The sequence below is a fragment of the Urocampus carinirostris genome, chromosome 3, assembly GCF_059441175.1.
Source record: "Urocampus carinirostris isolate Australia breed hairy pipefish chromosome 3, RoL_Ucar_1.0, whole genome shotgun sequence".
Taxonomy (NCBI): domain Eukaryota; kingdom Metazoa; phylum Chordata; class Actinopteri; order Syngnathiformes; family Syngnathidae; genus Urocampus; species Urocampus carinirostris.
The window spans coordinates 67,584,621-67,608,528 of record NC_142351.1 but is presented as its reverse complement, the minus strand read 5'-3'; the positions used below and the strand labels follow the sequence as shown (position 1 = coordinate 67,608,528).

Genomic DNA, 23,908 nt, shown 5'->3' with positions numbered 1-23,908 from the left:
AACATACCTTTAAGGCTGTAAACATAACATGTCTGCAATTAGTGTAATATAATATTTACTATGTGCTAAAAAAGGTATACATTGCACACTAAAATAGTCCACACCAAACTAAGTAAACATCTAACATAAATAACATTTGAAAAAATAAGAAATGTAAGAATATTTGCACACTATAAAAGGTAAACATTGCACACACAAAAATAATCCACACACTTTTAAAGCCGTACATTCGACATGTCTTCAATTATTGTAATACAGAATAACATTTTCTATGTGCTACTACAGCATGTTCATCGTTGCAAAAAAACATATTCCAGAATTAATTCAAACCGACCATTGCTGCTAACTTATTAACACGACTGCTACTACTATTTATTGCCCTTATCATAACATTTCACTTATTAACTTGCATAAATAAAAAGTGTTACCTCTAATATATAATGAAGTCATTCCCGGGCCGCACGACAGAGCGAGTTCGGCAGACACGGCGTCACACGGCGTCACACGGCGCGACGCGAGAAAAGGCGGCGGGCGTGATCGGGCTACCCCCGTAACTGGGGGGAGCCCGCTCGTCCGACGACCCCAGTAGTGCGGCGCGACGACAGGCGGCCGTCCGCGTGCGGCGGGCGAAAGGCGGCGGACGTGCGCGGGACCCCCGTAACTGTCTTTATGAAGCGATGCAGATAATGAGATAAGACGAGATTTTTTTTTTTTTTTTTTTTGAAAGGGCGTCGCTACTTCGCAGATTATCACTTTAAGCGGGTGGTTTTGGTCCACATTAACCGGGTCTAAAAAAAAAAAAAAAAAAAAACATATATATATATATATATATATATATATATATATATAACGGGTGTAATAATAACTTTTGTTTTATTGAAATTCCTGCTGAAATATGTGTATAGTTTTTGGTAAATGTTCTGCAATGCTGAGTCCAACAGTGCCATCTGCTGGTATGGGGTGGGGTTTGGTTTTGGCTTCTAACATGTGACCAGGAGGCGGGGTTTGTTGTTAGTCTTATCAGAGAGAACTACAAAGGTAAGACCTATCTTTTGGTGCTCCACAAAAGAAGTTAATTTTAAACATTATAACCCCAGCTGACAAATCTCTCACCATGCATAGTAATGTGATTGATATTGTCAAGCTGTTTACGTTTATTTTCGTTTTGTTTCTGTTTTACTAAATATTAATTCCCCTTGTAGAGATCAAAGAGATCAGACCCAGCAGAAAAAGCTAATGTTGTGACTCATCCATTTGCAGGTAAATTGTACCCATTTTTATACTCATTGTTTTTATTCCTATTTTCTCATATACATTAAAAAAGGATGATGTTGGTTAAAATTCAGACTAAAGAAAAACATGTTGAATTCATTGTAAACGTTAAAAATCCACTATACGATCTCTTGTTAAAAGTATCTTGTTAAAATGTAAAGATGTAAAAATGTATTGTGATATTCTAAAATGTATTTTCTGTAAAGTGAAAAGAAAGCTCTTTGATATGCTTTGTTGTTAGTCTTATCAGAGAGAACTACAAAGAGATCAGACCCAGCAGAAAAAGCTAATGTTGTGACTCATCCATTTGCAGAAACTGTAATAATAAAAACCTCATCATCCAGTCCAGCGTGAATGTGGATCTTTGGTGGGACACGTACACCGCGGTAACATTGGTGCCGTGACCCGTGACTTCTATCAAGCTCTCCGAACCGAGGACTGTCCTACCTGCCACATCATTTCATGAAGCCATCAGCTCACAGTATTTAAAACTGCTATACAGTGACGTGTTACGCAGGCGATTTTGACTTATTTACATCTTTGAAACATGTTTAATCAGAGCACAAGTGACGTTTCTGAGGGGGTAGCTGATCAGATGACAAATATTATTCAGGAGATAGGACATAAATTGGCTGATAGCATTTTCTCATGTATACAGTCACACAATATAGTAGCTCCTAGCGCTGCTGCCACACAAGATGTAGCAAAAACGTTGAGTCAGCCTGGTCATGTGTCAGATGAATCACAGGTTCAGGTGGTTACACAGAGAAAGCTCAAAGAACCACCATCATTTACTGGGGAAGGCTCAGACTCAATAAAAGTACATGAGTGGGAAGATCTAATGAAGACATTTATTAAGAAGAGTAATGTGAGGCTTGAAGAGCAGGCCGAGGAAATCATTACGCATTTGAGAGGAAAAGCTAAAGATGTAGTTAGGTTTGGCATTAGAAACAGTAATATAGACGTCTATACCTGCCCTGACATGATTTATAGTGTTCTCAGGAAACACTTTAGCTGTACCAAGTACTCTGCTGTCTCTTTAGCTGACTTTTATTCAACTTTGCCCAAAGACCAGGAAGACCCCTATGACTACTGGCTGAGACTAAACAGAGCAGCTGACCTTGCCTCTGACTGCTTGAGTGAGCAGGGCAAAACATTTGACAACCCAGAAATAGAGGTTACTCGCATGTTTATTAGGAACTGCCCTTGCAAATTACTGGCACTCACTTACAGATCTAAAACCATCGATAAGTGGTCAGCATGTGAAGTACTAGAGGTGCTGAATGAATACCATGCTGAGAAGAGCTACAAAGCAGCTTCCCTACAACAACCTGCGAATAGAGCGGAAATTGCCGTACACAAAGCTGAGGTGAACCATGGTCCAACCCTCATGCACACGAGCCACCTCAGACTTCAAGCACACAGTATGTCCCTCTAACGACCTGCTGCCTTCCGGCAAGCGCTACAGGTCACACAAAGCAAAAACAAACAGACTCAGAGACAGTTTCTTCCCCACAGCCATTACCACCCTAAACAGACACCGCACAAACAACTGAAAACTGTTGGAAAAAAAAAAAAAAAAAAAAAAAAAAACCTCACACGTATGTAAAATGGTACTCACGTACATGCTGTCTGCACTATGTTTGTTCACTGCTCAACAGACACCGCACAAAAACTGAAAACTCGTGCCAACACTACCTCATACGAAAATAATGATACTCAAGTCTTGTTCTTGCACATGTCGACTGCACTACGTTTAATGCTCAAATTGCACAATGTCTGACCATTTCCTTTTTTTGCACTATGATGTCTATGCTTGCACCAATGTATATGCGGACTATTTTTGCACCATGATGACTTTGCACCAAATGCAATATTGCACAACCGTTACGATACAACGTTATCACGACAACCCTGTATGTAACATCCCACATGCTGACATTGTTGTGTAAATACCATGTAAATTATAACTATAGCCTTATTCCCCTTGTTTTATAACATTATCTTCTCTGTTCCTTTATCTTCTTGCTCATACCCTCACTATGTGTAAAACTGGAGTGTCATGCCCAATTTCGTTGTCACAATATGTTAGCCCATTTGTAACAATGACAATAAAGGTATATTCTATTCTATTCTATTCTATGTTGGAGAAAGTTCTGATACGTGTTACCTCAAACCAGTTTCAAGAGAGAAGGCGAGCTCCAACCAGGCGACCTGGAGACAGAATGAATGGTTTCACTGCCAAGCCATGTATCATTTGCAAAGAAGTAGAACACAGTGCTTTCTCTCATTGCCGAGACAAAAACCTTTGCTTTCACTGCCATGCCCCAGGGCATTCTCGACGTGATTGTCCAGTGACGAAAGTTGTCCCACTGCCTCAGGGAAACTGACTGATCTGCGCTTAGGGGAGAACAGTGCAGATCAACTGAGTATACCTCCCACCACTAATGTGATGCCTGACATGCAAGATAATAAATCAATTTATGAGTTGTATAGCAACACGATACCTCCATCAAAGAAGCTGATCTTTCAGGGGTTTCAGAGAATAGCGGAGACTGACGAACTGTTTTACACACCTGTACTTGTGCAAGATGGCCCCACTTTCAGAGCGCTGTTAGACAGCGGGTCGATGGCTTGTACAGTAAGTGAGGACACTGCTAAGTCCCTGCTGCAGCAATTCCCTGATATGATGAGTTACACGGCCGATAACTATGTCATTGTAGGCCGCGGTGGACACCAAGTTTCTCCCAGAGACATGTACGACATTCACGTCACAGTTTACGGATGCCAAATGATAATGCCAGTAATGGTTGTGCCAGGCCAGACAGAACAGATGATCCTTGGCAGCAATGCCATCAAACATATTTTGACTCAATTGAAAAGCACTGACGGCTATTGGAGATTAGTTTCCACTCCTGACAACGGTCTGTCCGATAACCACAGTCAATTCCTGTTAATGCTTTCTAACACAGAGAGATGGAGAGGTGATTGCATTCCAGACAAGGTAGGGACAGTAAAAATCAAGAGTTGCGTGACGCTGAATCCACGGACCGAGTACGTTATTTGGGGCAAGTTACCTGAGTTGGCCGGGACGTCAGCGGGCAGCACAGTGGTCGTTGAGCCAACCCAATCTAAGGCTGGGCCCAGACAAGTCCTTGTCGGACGAGTTGTTACTCCACTCTGGGGGGATGGGTGGGTGCCTGTTAAAGTCTTAAATCCCACGGACAGAGTTGTGGTGCTGAGAAGAAACAGGAAAATTGCAGATGTGTCTCCTTGTATCGCAGCGGAAGACCTGCCCAGTGCAGAGGAGGTCAAGTGCAACGTGCAGAGTGTACAGAGCAAAGAGGTCCGACCCAGGTCAGAAGAGGACATGATGCGTACATTGGAAGCTCTGGGACTGCAAGACATTGACCTGAAGTCATGCGAGGTTTCGCTGCAGTGTAAAAACAAGCTCCTTCATATCATCGAACAATTCGAGTCAATCTTTTCTCGCCATAAGATGGACTGTGGAGAGGCCAAAGAGTTTGTACATTCCTCCACCTTGTTGATGATAAGCCGTTCCGTCTACCCTACAGACGTATACCACCAAGTCAGTATGAAAAACTGAGGACGACTCTGAACGAGATGGAAGAGAAAGGAATTATTCAGAAGTCGACTAGCGACTATGCATCTGCGCTTGTTCTCATATGGAAGCGGAATGGAGAACTAAGGGTATGTACTGATTTCGAAAGGCTTAATGCGAGAACCATATAGGATGCCTACCCACTACCGCATCAAGCTGATGCTTTGGCCGCACTTGGGGGAAATGCCTTTTTCTCCACAATGGACCTGACGTCAGGCTACTACAATGTCCCCTTGCACCCTGATGACAAAAAGTACACGGCATTCTCATCACCCTTCGGGCTTCACGAGTACAACCGGCTTCCTCAGGGACTTTGCAACAGCCCAGCAACATTTATGAGGATGATGATGTCGATATTCGGTGATCAGAATTTCATGAGCCTATTATGTTATCTCGACGATCTGATGGTGTTTGCCCCCACAGAGGAAGTTGCACTCCAACGCCTGCAGATGGTGTTTACTCGCCTCAAGGAACACAACCTCAAGCTCGCACCCAAAAAGTGTTTTTTCCTCAGACGGACTGTGAAATTTCTTGGGCATGTCATCAGTGAGGATGGAATTCGGACTGACCCCGAGAAGGTGAGAGCGATTAATGACGTACAAGTCGCTGACCTAATGGAGTCTGATGGCAAGACGCCATGCCCTAGTAAAATCAGATCTTTTCTAGGCATGGTGATGTATTACCAAAGCTTCATTGAAGCATGTTCTGCGAAGGCAAAACCTCTGTTCAGGCTCACATCTGAATCTGGTGCCCAGCATAAACGCAAGAGAGCCCGCAAGAAAGGTCAAGTGAAGCTGACGCCTGCAGATTGGTCCGATGCATGCCAGAACGCATTTGAAACACTGAAGCACAACGTCGTGACAGGTGTCACTCTGGCCCACCCAGATTTTGATGCGCCATTTATTCTGACTGTCGACGCATCCTTCGATGGGATTGGAGCAGTCCTGTCACAGCTGCCACCTGATGGAAAAGTAGCCAGACCAGTCGCCTTTGCAAGTAAAACGCTCTCTCGCTCTCAGCTCAACTATCCTGCACACCGGCTTGAATTTCTTGCCTTGAAATGGGCGGTATGTGATAAATTCAGCCATTGGTTGAAAGGAAGACACTTCACCACGTGGACCGACAATAATCCGTTAACATACATTTTGACCAAACCAAGACTTGATGCGTGTGAACAGCGGTGGGTAGCGAAGCTAGCTGCATACAATTTTGACCTGAAGTACATTCCTGGCCCAAAGAACATCGTAGCTGACGCTCTAAGCCGTGAGCCATTTGTGCGGTTATGTGTGGGTCATGGCCTTGTTAACGAGCCCTATACCTCGCTCTTGGACCAAGTCAACGGGGTGAACAACAGTACTGTGCAAGAAGTGTTCAGAGTATCCAACAATTGTCACGCTGTTGTAGACGAGAGTGCTGGGACATCAGATGAGTCAGTAAAAAGGGCAATTCCATCAGGCTCCAATGGTTCTGTGACATCAGAAGAAGTTGCTGTTGTCCTCAGTGCTCAGTCCACTGGTGGCGTGGGTCAAGTGATGGGAACGGATGCCAACTTCAATCTTCTGCAGAAGGGAGATCAGTCAACGGCACTCCCACAGAGTCAGCTTGTTGGTTTACAAGAACAGGACAACACAATAAGCAGAACAATGTACTTTGTGCATAGACACAAGAGACCTACCAGGCGTGAGAGAGCTGTCGAGTCGCCTAGTGTGATGAAACTACTGAAGCATTGGAGCAGACTCACCATACAGAATGGCATGCTCTACAAAATAAGGAAAGATCCTCACATGGCCAAGAAAATCTTCCAGTTTGTGGTGCCTGATTCATTGAAACAGAAAGTCCTTCATGGTTTACATGACTCAGCAGGTCACCAAGGCCAGAACCGTACTTTGTCTCTGGTGAGGCAACGATTCTTCTGGAATGGCATGGAACGTGATGTTGTGAATTATGTCAAATCCTGTCAGCGTTGTGTAGTAGGGAAAACACCGGAACCACACAACCGTGCACCACTCAAGAACATAGTCACCTCTGAGCCTATGGAGTTGGTCTGTATAGACTTTTGGACTGCTGAGCAAGAGAACAAGTCTGTAGATGTCCTGGTCGTAACTGATCATTTCTCCAAGATGGCGCACGCCTTCCCTTGCAGGAATCAAACCGCCAAACAAGTTGCTCGCCGTCTGTGGCAGGATTTCTTCCTTGTCTATGGTTTCCCTCGGCGTATCCACTCTGATCAGGGAGCCAATTTTGAGAGCAAACTGATCAAAGAGCTTCTAGAGATGGCAGGGGTGCAGAAATCCCATACGACTCCGTACCACCCTATGGGAAATGGTATCGCAGAACGATTTAACTGAACATTGGGAGATATGATCAGAACCCTTCCCCCTCAGCCCAAAGCAAAGTGGCCACAAATGTTGCAGCAGCTCACATTCTGCTATAACTGCACAGAGCATGAGACAACAGGGTTTGCACCGTTTTACCTAGTGTTTGGTAGGATCCCTCGTCTCCCTGTCGATGTCATGTTTCAACATGCTAATACCAATGATGCTGTTGTCAGCTACTCTGACTTTGTAAGCCATCTGAAGAAAGATCTACATGAAGCTGCTCAGATTGTACAGAGGAATACTCTCAGAGAACAGACTCGCCATGCCAAGCTGTACAACCGTAGGGCCAAAGGATCACCCCTCGTCGTGGAAGACCGGGTGTTGATCGCCAACAGAGGTGTCCCGGGGAAACGCAAAGTTGCAGATAAGTGGGAGTCGACCCCGTATGAAGTCATCTCAGTCAAGCCTGATCTAAATGTCTATAGAGTCAAGGATTGCCTGACGGGCAAAGAGAAGGTAGTTCACAGGAATTTGCTGCTCTCTGTTAGCTTCTTGCCCTGTGAGGATGATCTGGCCAGCGAATCTGAACACTCAGGGTGTGACGCTGCTATGCATGGAAGTGATGTATGCCCTGATTTACCTGACGCGGTTGAAGACAGTGATGTCCGTACAGTAAACTGGGTGATACAGGCAGGTGAAGAGCAAGTTCATCCAGAGGTGGAGGATAACTCACTAGACAGCAGATCTGATGCCCAGTCTGACTCTCTCACAGTCGATACATCCAGTCGAGGAAGTCAGCACATCCCCGAACAAGATGTTGACCATACTTCAAGTGACACTACGGAAAGCCCATCACAGTGCTCTGAAAACATGATCCCTTTGGGTATGGGCCCACCACATACTGTCCTCCCAGACGAGACCCCATTGAACACTGACCATCCGGACACAGACTCCCCTGATACTGACTGTTTAGAGTTGACTGTCCCAGACCCTCAAGCTCAGGTTATTTGTGCTCAACCTAACCGTTATGGTCTTAGGGTCCGCCAGTCCATCAGGCCTCCTAGTCGTCTTATTTGTCAGATGAATGACCAGTTGGTAGATGACAATTCTCTGTCCGCAATATCTGCTAGTTCCTAGTTTAAGTTCATTAGAGATGCACTTTCAGTTTGTGTAACAAAGCTTGAGTAAGAAACAAGAATTGTGCCTATGTGAGCACTTACAACTACAGGAACAATGTTTGATATTTCAGAGATGTAACAGGCATCTTTGAGTCTGTGCTTAGTTAGGAGTTCGATCGCCTCCTTTCTTTTCACACTTCATTTTGGGAGAGTTTTAGAACTGACATGCACTTCAGTTTGTTCCTTGTAATACTGTACCAGTTTTCGTGTCCTCTTTTTCATCAGTATTTGCCTTTTTGGCATGTGAATTTTTTTTTCTGTTTAGTGTAGCACTCCCATATTTAGCAGAATTTCAGGGGGGTGTATGTAACGGGTGTAATAATAACTTTTGTTTTATTGAAACTCCTGCTGAAATATGTGTATAGTTTTTGGTAAATGTCCTGCAATGCTGAGTCCAACAGTGCCATCTGCTGGTATGGGGTGGGGTTTGGTTTTGGCTTCTAACATGTGACCAGGAGGCGGGGTTTGTTGTTAGTCTTATCAGAGAGAACTACAAAGGTAAGACCTATCTTTTGGTGCTCCACAAAAGAAGTTAATTTTAAACATTATAACCCCAGCTGACAAATCTCTCACCATGCATAGTAATGTGATTGATATTGTCAAGCTGTTTAGGTTTATTTTCGTTTTGTTTCTGTTTTACTAAATATTAATTCCCCGTGTAGAGATCAAAGAGATCAGACCCAGCAGAAAAAGCTAATGTTGTGACTCATCCATTTGCAGGTAAATTGTACCCATTTTTATATTCATTATTGTTTTTATTCCTATTTTCTCATATACATTAAAAAAGGATGATGTTGGTTAAAATTCAGACTAAAGAAAAACATGTTGAATTCATTGTAAACGTTAAAAATCCACTATACGATCTCTTGTTAAAAGTATCTTGTTAAAATGTAAAGATGTAAAAATGTATTGTGATATTCTAAAATGTATTTTCTGTAAAGTGAAAAGAAAGCTCTTTGATATGCTTTGTTGTTAGTCTTATCAGAGAGAACTACAAAGAGATCAAAGAGATCAGACCCAGCAGAAAAAGCTAATGTTGTGACTCATCCATTTGCAGAAACTGTAATAATAAAAACCTCATCATCCAGTCCAGCGTGAATGTGGATCTTTGGTGGGACACGTACACCGCGCTAACATATATATATTTATTATTTATTTGTTTATTTTTTAAAGGGTCGTCACTACTTCGCAGATTTTCACTTTTGGCAGGTGGTTTTGTTCCCCTATTAACCGGGTCTAAAAAATAACAATTAAAAAAAATAAATAATAATAAATATATATATATATATAATTTTTTATTTATTTTTTTGGAAGGTGCGTCGCTACTTTGCGGATTTTCACTTATCGCGGGTGGTTTTGGTCCCCATTAACCGCGATAACCGAGGTCCCACTGTATTTCTATGTGTAGTTGATACGGGGCTACTGACTTCCTCATAGATCGGCAACATTTTGCATGCAGCCTTACAATGTTCGCATCTTTGGATACTTTGATCCCATTAATAAAACTGCATGTAATAATTGAAACCCTTTTCTCTGAGTTTTGAAATTAGTTTGCGTAATTTAAAAGAAATGATGAAGCTATGCTGTCAGGAATATTGACGCCTTATTTAAAAAAAAGCGAATGAGCAAAAAAAAAAAATGCAATTTTTTTTAATAGCTAGCTGCCTGACTACCTTTTTAGCTATTTACTTTGTTTCACATGCTATCTAGCTAACATATCTTTTATTGCTAGTTCTCAAGCTTTTTGTTGGTGTCCTTTCTAGCTAGCTAGTTTTTTATTTTCAACTTCTCAACAATCTCGCTACCTTTTAGGTTTTTTTTTACCCGTTTACCTTTCTAGCTAACTACAACGATACTTTTTTAGCAATTCAGCAAGCCATAGAGCTAGTTTTTACATTTTAACCTGCTATTTGGCTAAAATCTTATCTTTGCTATTTATCTGGACACATTTTGGCCTCCTTTCTACCTAGCTATTTAGCTTTTTTAAGTTTTCTATCAGTTATCTATTTAGTGGGCTTTTTACTCATTTTGGGAGCTATCAAGTTCCCTTTTAGTTTTTTTACCTGTTTACCTATCTAGCTAACTATTGAGTTCCTTTTAGCTGTATAGGAAGCCATCTAACAAAGTTGCTATTTTAGAAATTCAAACTAGGTGGCCTAAGCACTAGTTAGTAACAAAAAGTAGCACAACGCTTGCAAAAGGTTAGAGACACCTTTTAAATTAGGGAGTACATTTGTGGTATTGTCTTGTTGGCCACACGTTGTCGGCAACGTTTTCATCATACGCTGCCGCTCATTTATTTTATTTTTTTATATATGACTCTGTTTCCAAAACACCTCCAAACAACTGAAGAAGAAGGGCTTTTCCTGTATTTAACTCTTTCAGTGGGTATGCTGGTGTTCACTTTTGCCTCTTTTCCACTACACAATTCTGGCTATCCTCACCTGGCTTTTTTTTTCCGTTTTCCATGATGAAAAAGTAACCTGTTCTTACTCCCTGGGAGCCTTGCCTTAGGTACCCTCTATGTTGAGGTTCCGGACCGGGGACTTAAAACTTCACGTTCGTCACTGCCAACCACTGATTGGTGCGGTATGTTGGCGCACTGCCGACCACTGATTGGTGTGCTACATTTACTAGGAATTCACTGGGGAGCCAGCCTGCAAAAATTTAGGAACCATTGTTTTTAAGTTCTTCACTCGAGATAGTGTAGGCTTAATGTGAGATGCGCATAAATGATGTCAGTGGGGCGACGAATGTCGCGGTAGTTGATGCGAGAGTGTATGGGAGCACGAGAGTTTAGTTTTGGAGAGTTTGGTGTGTTTACAATCGATGGGTGCTGATGGTTGTCACTCTCCAAAGAGACTAAGTGTTTGAGTATTTTTTTCAAGAATGGGAGCAATCCAATACAAACACAAAACGACACGCTACATTTTGGTGGCAGCAGAGGGATTATGAACAGTTGACGCAGAGACGTTTACACACAAACTAGGAAGAGGAAGCAGATTTTTTACTTCCGGGTGGATGCTGAGTCACCTCTCACAGCACCACACACCGGTAGCGTCTGAAAGAAGCACTACAGTAATGTCCTATACTTTGAGAAAGGTGCACACAATAAAAAAAAAATCCAACTTACAGCAATGTCCAGGTATTTTTCGACATCCTGAAAAAAATATTCATATCTACCGTTTTCCGTAAGTCGAATAGTTGTAAGTAGAGTAGCGTCTGTACTATGATTGTTATTAGGTCAACAAACCTTTTCCGTTAGTTACCATCCTTCAAGACTAATACATGCCACTTTTAGGATGGATACTGCTGAACACCATCCTCCTCTGTACAGGAGAGGCCTCAGGATCAGAGTCGGCGGCAGAGATCCAGTGAAATATATGAAAGAAGCAAGCCTCAAAAACTATTTTTTGTATATATTTGGAACAGTTCATATTCCCAGTTTATGATATTTTACAATGTGTTCAGGTTCAGTTCCAGTCTCTTTATTATAATCTTGAAAAATCCAAATTTATCCAAATTATTATATAGTCTTAACACATATTCATGGTAAATGTTGCCACGTATTGAAAGATTGGGTTGTTCAGAAAAAAAAGACCAAAACTAAAAACTCAAAACATGAATTCTGACTCATGGACAAGATAACAAAATAAATACAGGTGGTCTGCATAACAAGTTAAGTTTAGCAGACTCAGAAACTTTATGCATCCATCATCTTCCAGGACCGGGTCATGGGTCTCTAGTTCATCAATATTATTCAATATTTATCAGTTATTAAAAAAAAATGAGAATAAGAGGACGAGATAGAGAAAGAGTAAGAGAGTATGATAAAGTGAGAGCGTAGAGAAATAGAAACAGAGAAAAAGAAAGAAAGAAATAGAGAGGGAAAGAGAAATAAATAGAGAAATGGGAAAAACTGAGAAAGGTAAAGATAGAAAAAGAGAGAAATGAGAAAAAAGAGAAAAAGAGACCGATAAAAAAGAGGAGGCTAAAATCCGTTCTATACTGTCTCAGTCTGATGCGGAAATTATAATTCATGCATTTGTTACCTCCAGTCTCGATTACTGTAATGCACTACTCTCTGGTCTTCCGAAGTCTAGAATCAAGTCTCTTCAGCTGGTACAAAATGCCGCAGCGAGGCTTTTAACTAGATAGATAGATACTTTATTCATCCCCGTAAGGAAATTCACACTTCCAGCTGTCTACCCCGTTGTTTATTAACAGATAAACATGATGCCCTAGGGGTGCTTGTAGCGGAGTGAATGACGTCACGCCAGTCCAAAAGTTCGACATCCCTGCGCCAGATGGAAAACTTTTCTTTGTGAAAATCCAGGGATACACCACCTCGTGTTAGCAAGTCCGCCTCCTCTCCGATTCCCCCAGTCTTTCGTGTCTCTGTTTAGCGGCGTTGAAGCCGGATTGCTCTGGGTAGCTCCCGGTGGCTACACGTTAGCGTCCGGAATGCTAAACGTGAGCCACGTTTCCGCAAAACACAGCAACTGCGCTCCCTGTGCGCTTCGATGTTTTCCACCAGCACTCGATGATCTTATTTGGTCGTGAGTTCGCAGTTACCATGATTACGGATGGTACCGAAGACTTATAACGCCGCTAGCCGCTTCGCTAGCTCCGGGTCTTCTTCCACGATAGGCCCCTTCATCACGCCGGCATGAGAATTCATCAGGGCAAGGAGTTGAAATTCCTTGACTACATGCATTTTTTGTGTGCTAAAACCCATGTCCATAGGATAGAAGTAATCCATAGTGTAGTTGTCAAAACGGGAAGAAAAAACACCGAAGATAGGAGCAGACAATAAAACAATAGGGCAGCTGCTGGAAAAGGCAGCCGCTCGTGGCAGCGCCGCTTTGACTAGGACAAAAAAGTACGATCACTTAACACCGATTTTGGCTAACCTGCATTGACTCCCAGTTAGCCATAGATGTGATTTCAAGGTTATCTTAGTATTATACAAAATCATACATGGACTTGCTCCCTCTTATCTTTCAGAGCTGATTTGCCCCTATGTCCCGGTCCGAAGCCTACGATCTGAGAGTGCCAGTCTTCTGGTGATCCCAAGAGCAAAGAAGTGTTCTGCTGGTTCGAGAGCGTTCTCCATCCGGGCACCGGTGCTGTGGAATGCTCTTCCCCCTGAGATCCGATCTGCAACCTCAGTGGAAATGTTTAAATCTAAACTTAAAACTCACTTCTACTCCATAGCATATGAATAACCTACTCTTCTCGTCGGCTGAAAAATAGTCTTTGTAATATAGTGTAATAATCTGTGAAGCCCTTTGAGACTCTTCGTGATTTAGGGCTATACAAATAAAAATGACTTGACTTGACTAGGAGAGGGAGAAAGAAAAAAGAGAAACACAGAGGGAGAAAAACAGAGGGAGAAATAGAAAAAGAAAGAGAGAAAGAAAAAGAAACAGAAAAAAAGAAAGAGAGAGAAAAGGAGAAAGAGAAAAAAAGAAAGAAAGAAAGAAAGAAAGAAAGCTAAAGTGAGAAAAAGACACAGAGAGAGACAGACTGATAAAGAGAGAAAGAGAAAGAGGAAGGAAAAAAGAAAGTGAAAGTAAGAGAGTAGAGAAAGAGAGAAATGTAAAGAAAAAGAAAAAGAAATAAAGAGAAAGAGAGACAAAAGAAAGAGAACAAGAGAAAGAAAGAATGAAAGAGAGAACAAAATACGAGGACATTTCCTTACCTGTACATAATAGAGAGCACTTATCAAATACATTGGAAAGTCATAAAAGTCATTCTTTCACACTTACAGAGCCATTAGATAAGTCAGGAAGTGGCTGCCGCCCTTGACTGGCTGTGGACTCTCCAGAGAGTCTATTCATCTCGGCTAAGGTTCCAAATCTTGACTAAAAATTTATCAGCAGACGAGAGACACGCCGCTTAAAGGACCAGTATGTGTTATAGATCAGTGTTTCTCAACTGATAGGACTTGAGGACCCATAATCCAACCCTTATTACATGCTCGAAATAAATGAATGAATGAAAAATGTATATCCAACATTAAAATAAAAACAGGACAAAAACAATGAGTCAACAAGAAAATAATGTTTCATAACATGTTTGAAAAGGGGTAGTCAGAAGCAGATGCTTATTTTCCCTACCCCTTTATCTTCCCCATTAAATACATTTTACAAATCCTCTTCTCCTCTTGTGTGTAATATAACAAAATCTCATGGATATACTTATGACATAGGTCAGATATCAATAATTATAATAATTACAATAATCACATATTTTATACAGTAATCTTCGTAATACGCATCCCTCAACGTCATAATGCCACTAGTTACCAAACATCACTGCGGCACCAATGATAACAACAACAATAAAAATAAAAATAGTATTTATAATAATAATAATAGCAACAATAACAACAAAGTTAACCATAGTTTTAAACGCAGTATTTCCAATCTCACTCATATCCCGTTTTCTTCATCCCTGTATTTCGCCAGTAATGTTTTTTTGTATTTAAATTTGAACACATGAATAGTTGGACATTGTTTGATCTCATCTGGTAAATTATTCCAAAGTTTGACTCCACACACAGACACACACTTTTCCTGGTTGTTCTCACCTTTGGGATTTTGATTTTACTACAGCCCCTCAAGTTATGATTTACCTCTTTCCGAATGAATCATTTTTTGATGTTTTCTGGCACCATGTTTTTGTTGACCTTAAGTAACAATTGTGAAGTGAAAAAAAAATTAAATCATCCAATTTTATGCATTTGGACTGCATGAATAAAATATTAGTATGATCCCGATATCCTACCCTGTGTATAGTTCTTATTGCACGTTTTTGAAGGATAAAAAGGGGCTGCACTGAACTTTTGTAATTATTGCCCCAGACTTCTGCACAATATGTTAAGTATGGCAGAACTAGAGAACAATATAATAAATACAATGCATTATAGTTTAAAAGGAATTTGGCTTTATTAATTATTAAAATGCTTTTAGATACCTTAGTTTGTATGTGTCTTATGTGTGTTTTCCAACTTAATTTATTGTCTATTATGACCCCTAAAAACTTTATATCTGATAAAAAGTCTATTGCAGCACCATCCATTTTACTTCTAAATCTTGATTTGCCTTGCGATTACCAAATAATATTACTTTGGTTTTATTTAGATTTAAAGATAATTTATTTATATCCATCCATACTTTTAGGTTAATTAATTCACGATTAATGCAGGTTACCAAATCAATATAGTTATCATTTGAATAGAAAATGTTAGTGTCGTCTGCAAATAATACTAATTCTAATAGTGTTAAAACATTAAAAATATCATTAATATATATATTAAATAACTTTGGACCCAGGAAAGAACCCTGTGGTACTCCACAACAGATGTCCAAGTAGTCAGATGACAACTCTCCCATTTTCCTTTACTTTCTTCCCGTCAAACAACTTTGAATACATTGCAAAGCCAAGCCCCTGATACCATATATTCATCTATCCAGTTTTTTTTAATAGTATATTATGATTAACGGTATCAAATGCTTTTTTTATGTCAATAAATACCCTCACTGCGCATCTCTTTTTTTCCATGCTATGGGTGATTTCTTCTACTGCATCAATAATAGCCATTGTTGCTGATGTGTTTGCTCTAACACCATATTGACTTTCATTAATCAATTTATCTTTCTACAAAATGTTCTAGTCTATTATTGTAAAGTTTCTCTAATATTTTAGAGAACAAAGGAAGCAGAGAAACCGATCTATAGTTTGTAAGAATGTGTTTCTTTCAATTTTTGTAAATTGGTATAATTTTAGCTATTTTCATTTGATTTGGAAATTTGCCCATGAGAAATGATGGATTACATATGTAGGTCAATGGTTTCGCAATGCTATTTATAATTTGTTTAACTAGTGCCATATTGATGTCAAAACAATCCATAGACGTTTTGTTTTTACAGTTGTTAACCACGTCTAAGATCTCTGATTCCGTAACCGGAGATAAAAACATGGTCTTGGAGTTCATTTTTATCAGGGACTCAAATTGCTTACTACTGCACTCTGGGATATTTGCAGCTAGCTCTGGGCCAACATTTACAAAAAAACTATTGAAATTCTCCACCACTTGATTTCAATTATAATTTTCACTGTTCTTGTCGATATAATAGTTTGGATATGTATTACTTACATTCTTTCCATTATATTACTTAATATATCCCAAATACCTTTAATATTACTTTTGTTATTATGCAATTGTGAATTTCCCTTCGGGGATGAATAAAGTATCTATCTATCTATCGAATAAATTGGTATGGTATAATTTCTTGCTCGCTCTTATTATTCCCGTCAATTTATTTGTATACGTTTTATCAATCATTTATTAATTGCACTGACTAAAAAACATTTTTAATTTTTGTTTTATTGTTTTGCATTTTCAGGGATTTTGTGTGGTTGTTTGACTTTAAATCTTTTCATTGTGTAAAAAGCTGAAAATGTTTTGTATTTTTTTTAGGTTTTGTATATCTGAATATTTGAATTTATGCCTCATGTTTTTTTTCAGGGATCCGTGCAAAATATGTTTTAATTAGTAAATAATTTGGTACTTATTGCTTTATTATGATTGATAAAATACCATTTACCCCGTTGTACTATTGGGAAGCATATACAGTGGGACCTCGTTACTTCGCGGTTCGACGTTCGCGGCTTCAGAGCTTTGCGGTCTGTAATGGTTAAAAAAATATATATATAAATAAATAAATAAATAAATAAATAAATTTTGTTTATTTTGAAGGGGCGTCGCTGCTTCGCAGATTTTCACTTTTTGCGGGGGTTTTTCGGCGGAACGTCAGCGGACGCGGGATAAGGCGGCCGGCTGGATGGGACGGGGGGAGTCGGCGGAGGTTTTTGAAGGGGCGTCGCTACTTCTCGGATTTTCACTTATCGCGGGTGGTTTTGGTCCCCATTAACCGCGATAATCGAGGTCTTACTGTACGTGTCTGTACCATGTCACCAGTCAGTGAAATATGTCATGCCACATCTCATTGGAGAGCTTAAACTCGTGGGATTCAAGATATTCTGACCCAAAATGTACTCATCACAGAAAACTTACAATCTGTCGGAAACAAGGTACCCGAAATTCATAAAGCCGAGGTAGCTCACGAAAGACGTCGTCTTGCAGCAATCACGTTTGATGATAGTATGCAACCATGACCTCCTATAATCCATGAGAGTCTAGTGAATCCAACCGTGTAAAATATTTACTCCAAAACACACGATAATTGCCAGTAGATTAAATAAAAATAAAGATCCACCGAAAAGCATCTCTTCATTGATGGACATTCCTTGTAGCTACCAGTCTATTTAGCCCCATAATTCCCATTTGCAAATAAATAGACTACTAAAATTATTTTCAATAAGTCATGGGTATCTTGTGATTTACATCTTTTTCAGAACATTGCAGGCCTTGTTTTACGGTCCACAACCCGCATTAGCCTATACGGGCCTGTATTGCTAAAAAAAAGGACCTACCTTCATCACCTCCAAATAACTTGAGCCAATAGTAACCGTTTCAATTGATATTTGACACATTGATTAGCCAAGGAAATTTGAATAAATCAATATGAAAATGTCCCTATTGTCAGTGTTTGAAATAACGTCTGCCCGGACGGCCGGGCAGTGCATCTTATAGGTCGGGTGTACAACTTACAAAATGTCTCCGCCCAGGTGGCCGACAACTTTTTTTTTTTTTTTCATAATCAAACATTTGCTTTATTCCGATTTTGAAATCTTTATTCGGTTTGGAAATTTCTGAAGTTCGTTTGGCAATTTGCATACTCGGCAGCCAATCAGAAGCCTGCATCGAATGACTTCGTGCTTCCGGACTTTCCCGAGCGTTGTAGGTCGCTCTTTTGCACATCATTTTCCAAAGTAGATATACAGAGAACGCAAGAGAAAGGGATAAGTGGTTAGGAATCAAACCAAAACTTCAGCCCCAGAAGAAGCCAACAAAATTTATGACGCTACAAAACGTAAACGTACATTAAAAGCATCGTGGAAAATTGAGTTCATGTGGCTTGTAGAAGATGACGCAACATAAACATTGCATGAATGAAGATGAGTAAATACAGGTACATATTGATGGCAGGTGGAAAACAGCGATGTCATGTATATGCAATGAATGTTATAATTAGATTTATAATAAACTTAATTTTAAAGTGTTGTTCTGTTTTATATTCTAATGATCAATCCTTAATACTTTGCAACAGTGTTTTTAATCTTATCTTCATTATTTTTTTCTTTTTTTTATTGTGTTTCAAGTTGGGAAAACTGGGGCAAGCAACTTTATAGCTGGGCAGGCAACTTTTCAGAGTTGTCTGCCCTGGTGTCGGGTAACTTTTTGTCATGAGTTTCAGACACTGCTATTGGATTCAAATAGGTCACTGAAATAAGTGTATATAACCCCCTAGTAATTCATTTTTACACAAGTGCGTAAGTGTGCACAATCATTGATTAACTTTTGGAAAGAGAATTCAAACATGTCAAACTTTTTCACAATGTCTAAAAAAATTGTGAAAGTAAAATACATGTATACAAAGACTTTACTGTTGAAAACTGGTCACTTTTAAACCTACCCTTGGAAAAATCTATATTGTTATCACATTTGACAAGGCTATTGTTTTACCTGGTTTCCAACTAACATCCACATTCTACACTCATTTCCAGGCATTTGATTGCAAAAAAATTCTGGCAAGAATAAAACCTTCTATTTCTGTGTGTTCAAACTCAGATTACTTAATATTAGGAGCACTTAGAGCGAATATTTCAATTTAGAACAAAACTTTGGTCTTACCTTTCAAAAGAGAACAAAACCATCCATATTCTCCTAATGGTTGAAGCACAGCATTCCATTTAATAGTAGTGCTTCCTTGATTGGGATTTTGGGCAAAAAAAAAAAAAAAAAGATCTGAATAGCCGGTTGGGAGCAGATCTAAAAAAATCTGGTTTTCTAAATAAAGTTGTCCTTTTGGGTGCAACCAGTAGGGGGGCAGTGTTGCTTCACATGACAACGCTTAATGACAAGCCACCAAAGCAGGCCTATTATTGTCATTTGCACAAAGTTAAAAAAAAAAAACAACCTTCATTTATTGCGTGGTCTATATAGTCAGACTGCCAAGAAACATAGCAATAGCAACAATTACAAGCATTTTCAAGCACTTTACCCAAAATTCAAACATTTTTCTAACAACATTAAGAATCAAGCATGTGAGGATTTCAAGCACTTGTACAAACCCTGAATTACACACTGTCACTTAAAGGAACATGGGATAACTATTCTACTCATTTATCATTCAAATCACTTAATCATTGTGGGAAACCAAGCCTGGTCCCTTGAGTGGACCGAAAAGCGCATGCCCTTAAAACAAACATTTCTGTTCCCTGAGCATACCTGTCGTAGCAATTGATGTCGTCCAACCAGCAACCCTGCTTGACAACTTCCACTGTGCCAGAAATATTCTTCCATGTAGCAAAGCAGTGCCGCCTCTTGTCCTTATCGCCGTAGCAGGGTTCCACGCCGGTACGGTTGGTACGTTCCTTTTCCCAGCTGGAGTTGTAGTAGCTGCACTCTTGAGTCTCAGAGCGACCCAGAATTGCACCTGGACAGAACAAAATAAAGATGTTATTAACATGTTTCCATGCATAAAAAATAATAATTCTTATGCATATTTGAATCATTTTAGAATGGTTTTAGTAAAATGGTTAGTCTATTGTTCTGGCAGTCACCCTTAGCACTAGGGAACAGCATTGCTATGGTGGATAGCTTTGCTTTAACTGCTAACACCAATTTAGCAGTTAATGCTTAATAATCAAGCAACCGATGTTAGTTTCATGGACCTTAACTACTAATACATACATTGTGGACAGTTATCCCACCTTTAATTTCTGAGGACATGTCGGCGGTCCACCAGATTGTTAAGAAGCAACATCGTGTGTTCGTTCACAATATCACCAGTCACTGAAACACGTCATGCCACATAAGATTGGAAACCTTGGGATGCAAACTATGCTCCCCATTTCAAAATATACTCTTCAGAGAAACATCATGATCAGCCTAAAAACTACCCGAAAACTATAAAGCCGGGGTAACTCACCATTACATCCCTTGGCCATCTTCACCTTCTTTGAATGTCCTCAAAAATGGCCTTGTTAAATTGAGGACAATCCCGAAAATCCGAAAACCAATAACATGCTTTGTTGGTCAATTGAGGACACAATTCTCCGCTAACATAGTCTTGTTACATCCATGACAGTCCAGTAAAGCCAACCATGTAAAATATTTACTCCATAACATGCGATAATGCCGACTGATTAAAAAAAAACTGCCTAAAAGCATTCCTGCATCGTTTGACAATCCTTGTTGTAATCCATTTGTTTCGCCCCATAATTCCCTTTATAAAGACTGGCTATAGCGTGCACCTGATTATAATACGCACCCAGTACATTTTTAAAGGAAAAAACATTTTGTACATACCTAAGCCGCACATGACTGTAAACTGCATGTTTCCACATTGAAACATGAGATATACCAATGGTCCGCCGGACTTTTGATAAACAAACACATGTCTGTATGATGTCACCAGTCACTGAAATACGCCATGCTCCATATCATTGGAGAGCTTAAACTATTGGGATTCAAAATATATCCATCAGAGAAACATCACGATCAGTCTCAAACAAAAAAACCCTAAAACTAAAAAAAATCACCATTACGTACCCTAGCTGTCTTCAAATTTTTGGGATGTCCGCAAAAATTGTTCTGTTACATCAATGACAATCCACAGAATCCAACCACGTAAAACATATGTTCCAAAACACACGATAATGCCGAGGGATGAATAGGAATCTGCCTAAAGCATTTCTGCTTCGTTGGATGTTGCTTCTTGTAATCACGATCAGTCTCAGACGAAATACCTAAAACTATAAAATCACCATTACGTACCCTAGCTGTCTTCAACTTTTTGGGATGTCCGCAAAAATTATTCTGTTACATCAATGACAATCCACAGAATCCAACCACGTAAAACATATATTCCAAAACACACGATAATGCCGAGGGATGAATAGGAATCTGCCTAAAGCATTTCTGCTTCTTTGGATGTTGCTTCTTGTAATCCGTTCGTTTTGCCAAATTATTTCCGTTTACAAATAAACAGACTGCTCGGCCGTTAGAAAAAGATGCATAAATTAGCCCCATCATTGCATAAGCCAGCAGCAGAACGGCAGCGCAGTGGTTAGCACGTGCGCGGCACGGTTCTGAGGACATGAGATCGAACCTCCTGTGTGGAGTTTGCATGTTCTCCCTGTGCTTGAGTGTGTTTCCTACGGGCACTCTGGTTTCCTCCCAAATTCTAAAAACAAGCATGTCGGGTTAATTGGCCAATCCGAATTGTCCCTAAGTGTGAATGAGCGAGCAAATTGTCTGTCCCTTTGTGCCCTGCAACTGGCTGGCCACAAGTTCAGGGTGTCCCCTGCCCACGGCCCAAAGATAGCTGGGATGGGCTCCAGCACCCCCACGACCCTACTGAGGATAAACGGTGCAGATAATGGATTGATGGATAAAAAATAGATCATAATTAAGTTCTGAAAAAACTTGTGATATATTTGTTCCATATCACCCATCATTATTCTAAGTAAACAACTGTTTTAAAAAGTGACATAATTAGTAAACCTATCCATTATCACGCTACATAAAAGCGAAATAACACTCAAAATGCTTTTTTTAACTGATCAAATCTGGATTTAAAAAAGGTGATATTTAAAACAGATATAATCAATACTTACATAAAATCATAGAAATATAAATCACTAACGAATGAATGGGCTTGTCATTACAGCGTTGTCATGTGAAGCAACACTGCCCCCCTACTGGTTGCACCCAAAAGGACAACTTTATTTAGAAAACCAGATTTTTTTAGATCTGCTCCCAAAAGAAAATACACAACCTTATTTTGTACAGTGTATTTTATTTCAATGAGGAACCAAACACTGTTAGTTTACGTTTTGACGTTCTTGCAGCATATATACAGTGAAGAAAATAAGTATTTGAAGAACCTGCTTTTTGTCTATTTCTCCTACTTAGAAATCATGGAGGGTTTTGAAATTTTCATTGTAGGTGCATGTCCGCTGTGAGAGAGTTAAAAAAATATATATCCAGAAATCACAATGCATGATTTTTCTAATGATTTATTTGTGGGATACAGCTGCAAATAAGTATTTCATCTTTAATTCTGACCCTGAAAGACCTGTTAGGCCGCCTATTAGAAGTCCACCTGCACTCCATGTATCATCCTGAATAAGATGGACTTGTTAGAGGTCATTAGCTGCATAAAGACACCTGTCCATCCCATACAATCGAAAGACTTTAACTTGTAACATGGCTAAGACCAAAGCTATCCAAAGACACCCAAGACAAAATTGAACACCTCCACAAGGCTGGAAAGGGCCAAACATTATTTAATATTTCGCTTCCAATTTTTTGCATTGTATTTTCTCATTGTCTGTACAGTGTCCTTGGGTGGCTTGAAAGGCGCTTTTAAATAAAATGCATTATTATTATTATTATTAAACAGCTTGGTGAAAAAAGGTCCACTGTTGGAGCAATCATTAGAAAACGGAGGAAGCTAAACATGATGGTAAATCCCAATCGGAGTGGAGCCCCATGCAAGATATCACCTTGTGGGGTCTCAATGATTCTAAGAAAGGTGAGAAATCAGCCCGGAACTACAATACAGGAGTTGGTCAATGACTCGAGAAGACCTGGGACCACCGTTTCCAAGGTTACTGTCGCTAATACAATAAAACCTCATGGTTTGAAATCACGCATGGCACGAAAGGTTCACCTGCTTAAGGGCCCAGTCACACAGCCTTTCACGGGCGTATCGAGGCTGAATCACGGCCAGAAATTTCTGCCTGTGAAGCAGACACTGTTGGACGCTTTGAGATCGCCATACAGACGAGATACAGCTGTGCTTTACACGCGGTCGGCAGCGCGAAAAAGTTTTGCGCTGCTCAAAACTTTAGACCACGTGTAACCGCGGGCGGCACACGTGGTACACACGATGTAATGACGCGGTACAGACACGGAACGACGTGCTACGGCCGCGGCCAGGGCGTGGTTACACGCGGGTAGGACGCGAAATTTTAGCAGGTAATCGTGGGTGGAGCACGGTCATAGCACGTTTGTTCTGCGCCTGTATCGCGGTGTTATCACGTGAATTAGCGTGTGTAACGCGTGTGACGGTCAAACGCCTTTCTCCGCGTATATACAGCGCGATTTGCCGAGTACACGTCAGTTGTGCTCGAGACGTCAAGGGGTGAACATGGATCCCCGTCACCGTAGTGACTTCGTCTTAATCCATTTTTATTTATTGACATTTCTTTTCATTCCATAACAAGAAAATAAAAATGAAAAACTATTACAATAATAACATATTGGCTTCTTCGGTGCCATAGCTTGAAATCTTGATCTTCACGGGACTGTGTCT

General features: G+C 40.1%; 1 protein-coding gene across 2 annotated transcripts in view; it reads right to left on the bottom strand.

The window, feature by feature from the left end:
• Positions 1-23,908, bottom strand: part of LOC148370531 (activin receptor type-2A-like) — a 122,911-nt gene that overhangs the window by 77,829 nt on the left and 21,174 nt on the right. For both annotated transcript variants that reach the window (XM_088333051.1, XM_088333052.1), the window contains exon 2: positions 19,813-20,020. In XM_088333051.1, the coding sequence (XP_088189177.1) occupies positions 19,813-20,020 (208 nt within the window). The remainder of the gene's footprint in view (positions 1-19,812; positions 20,021-23,908) is intronic.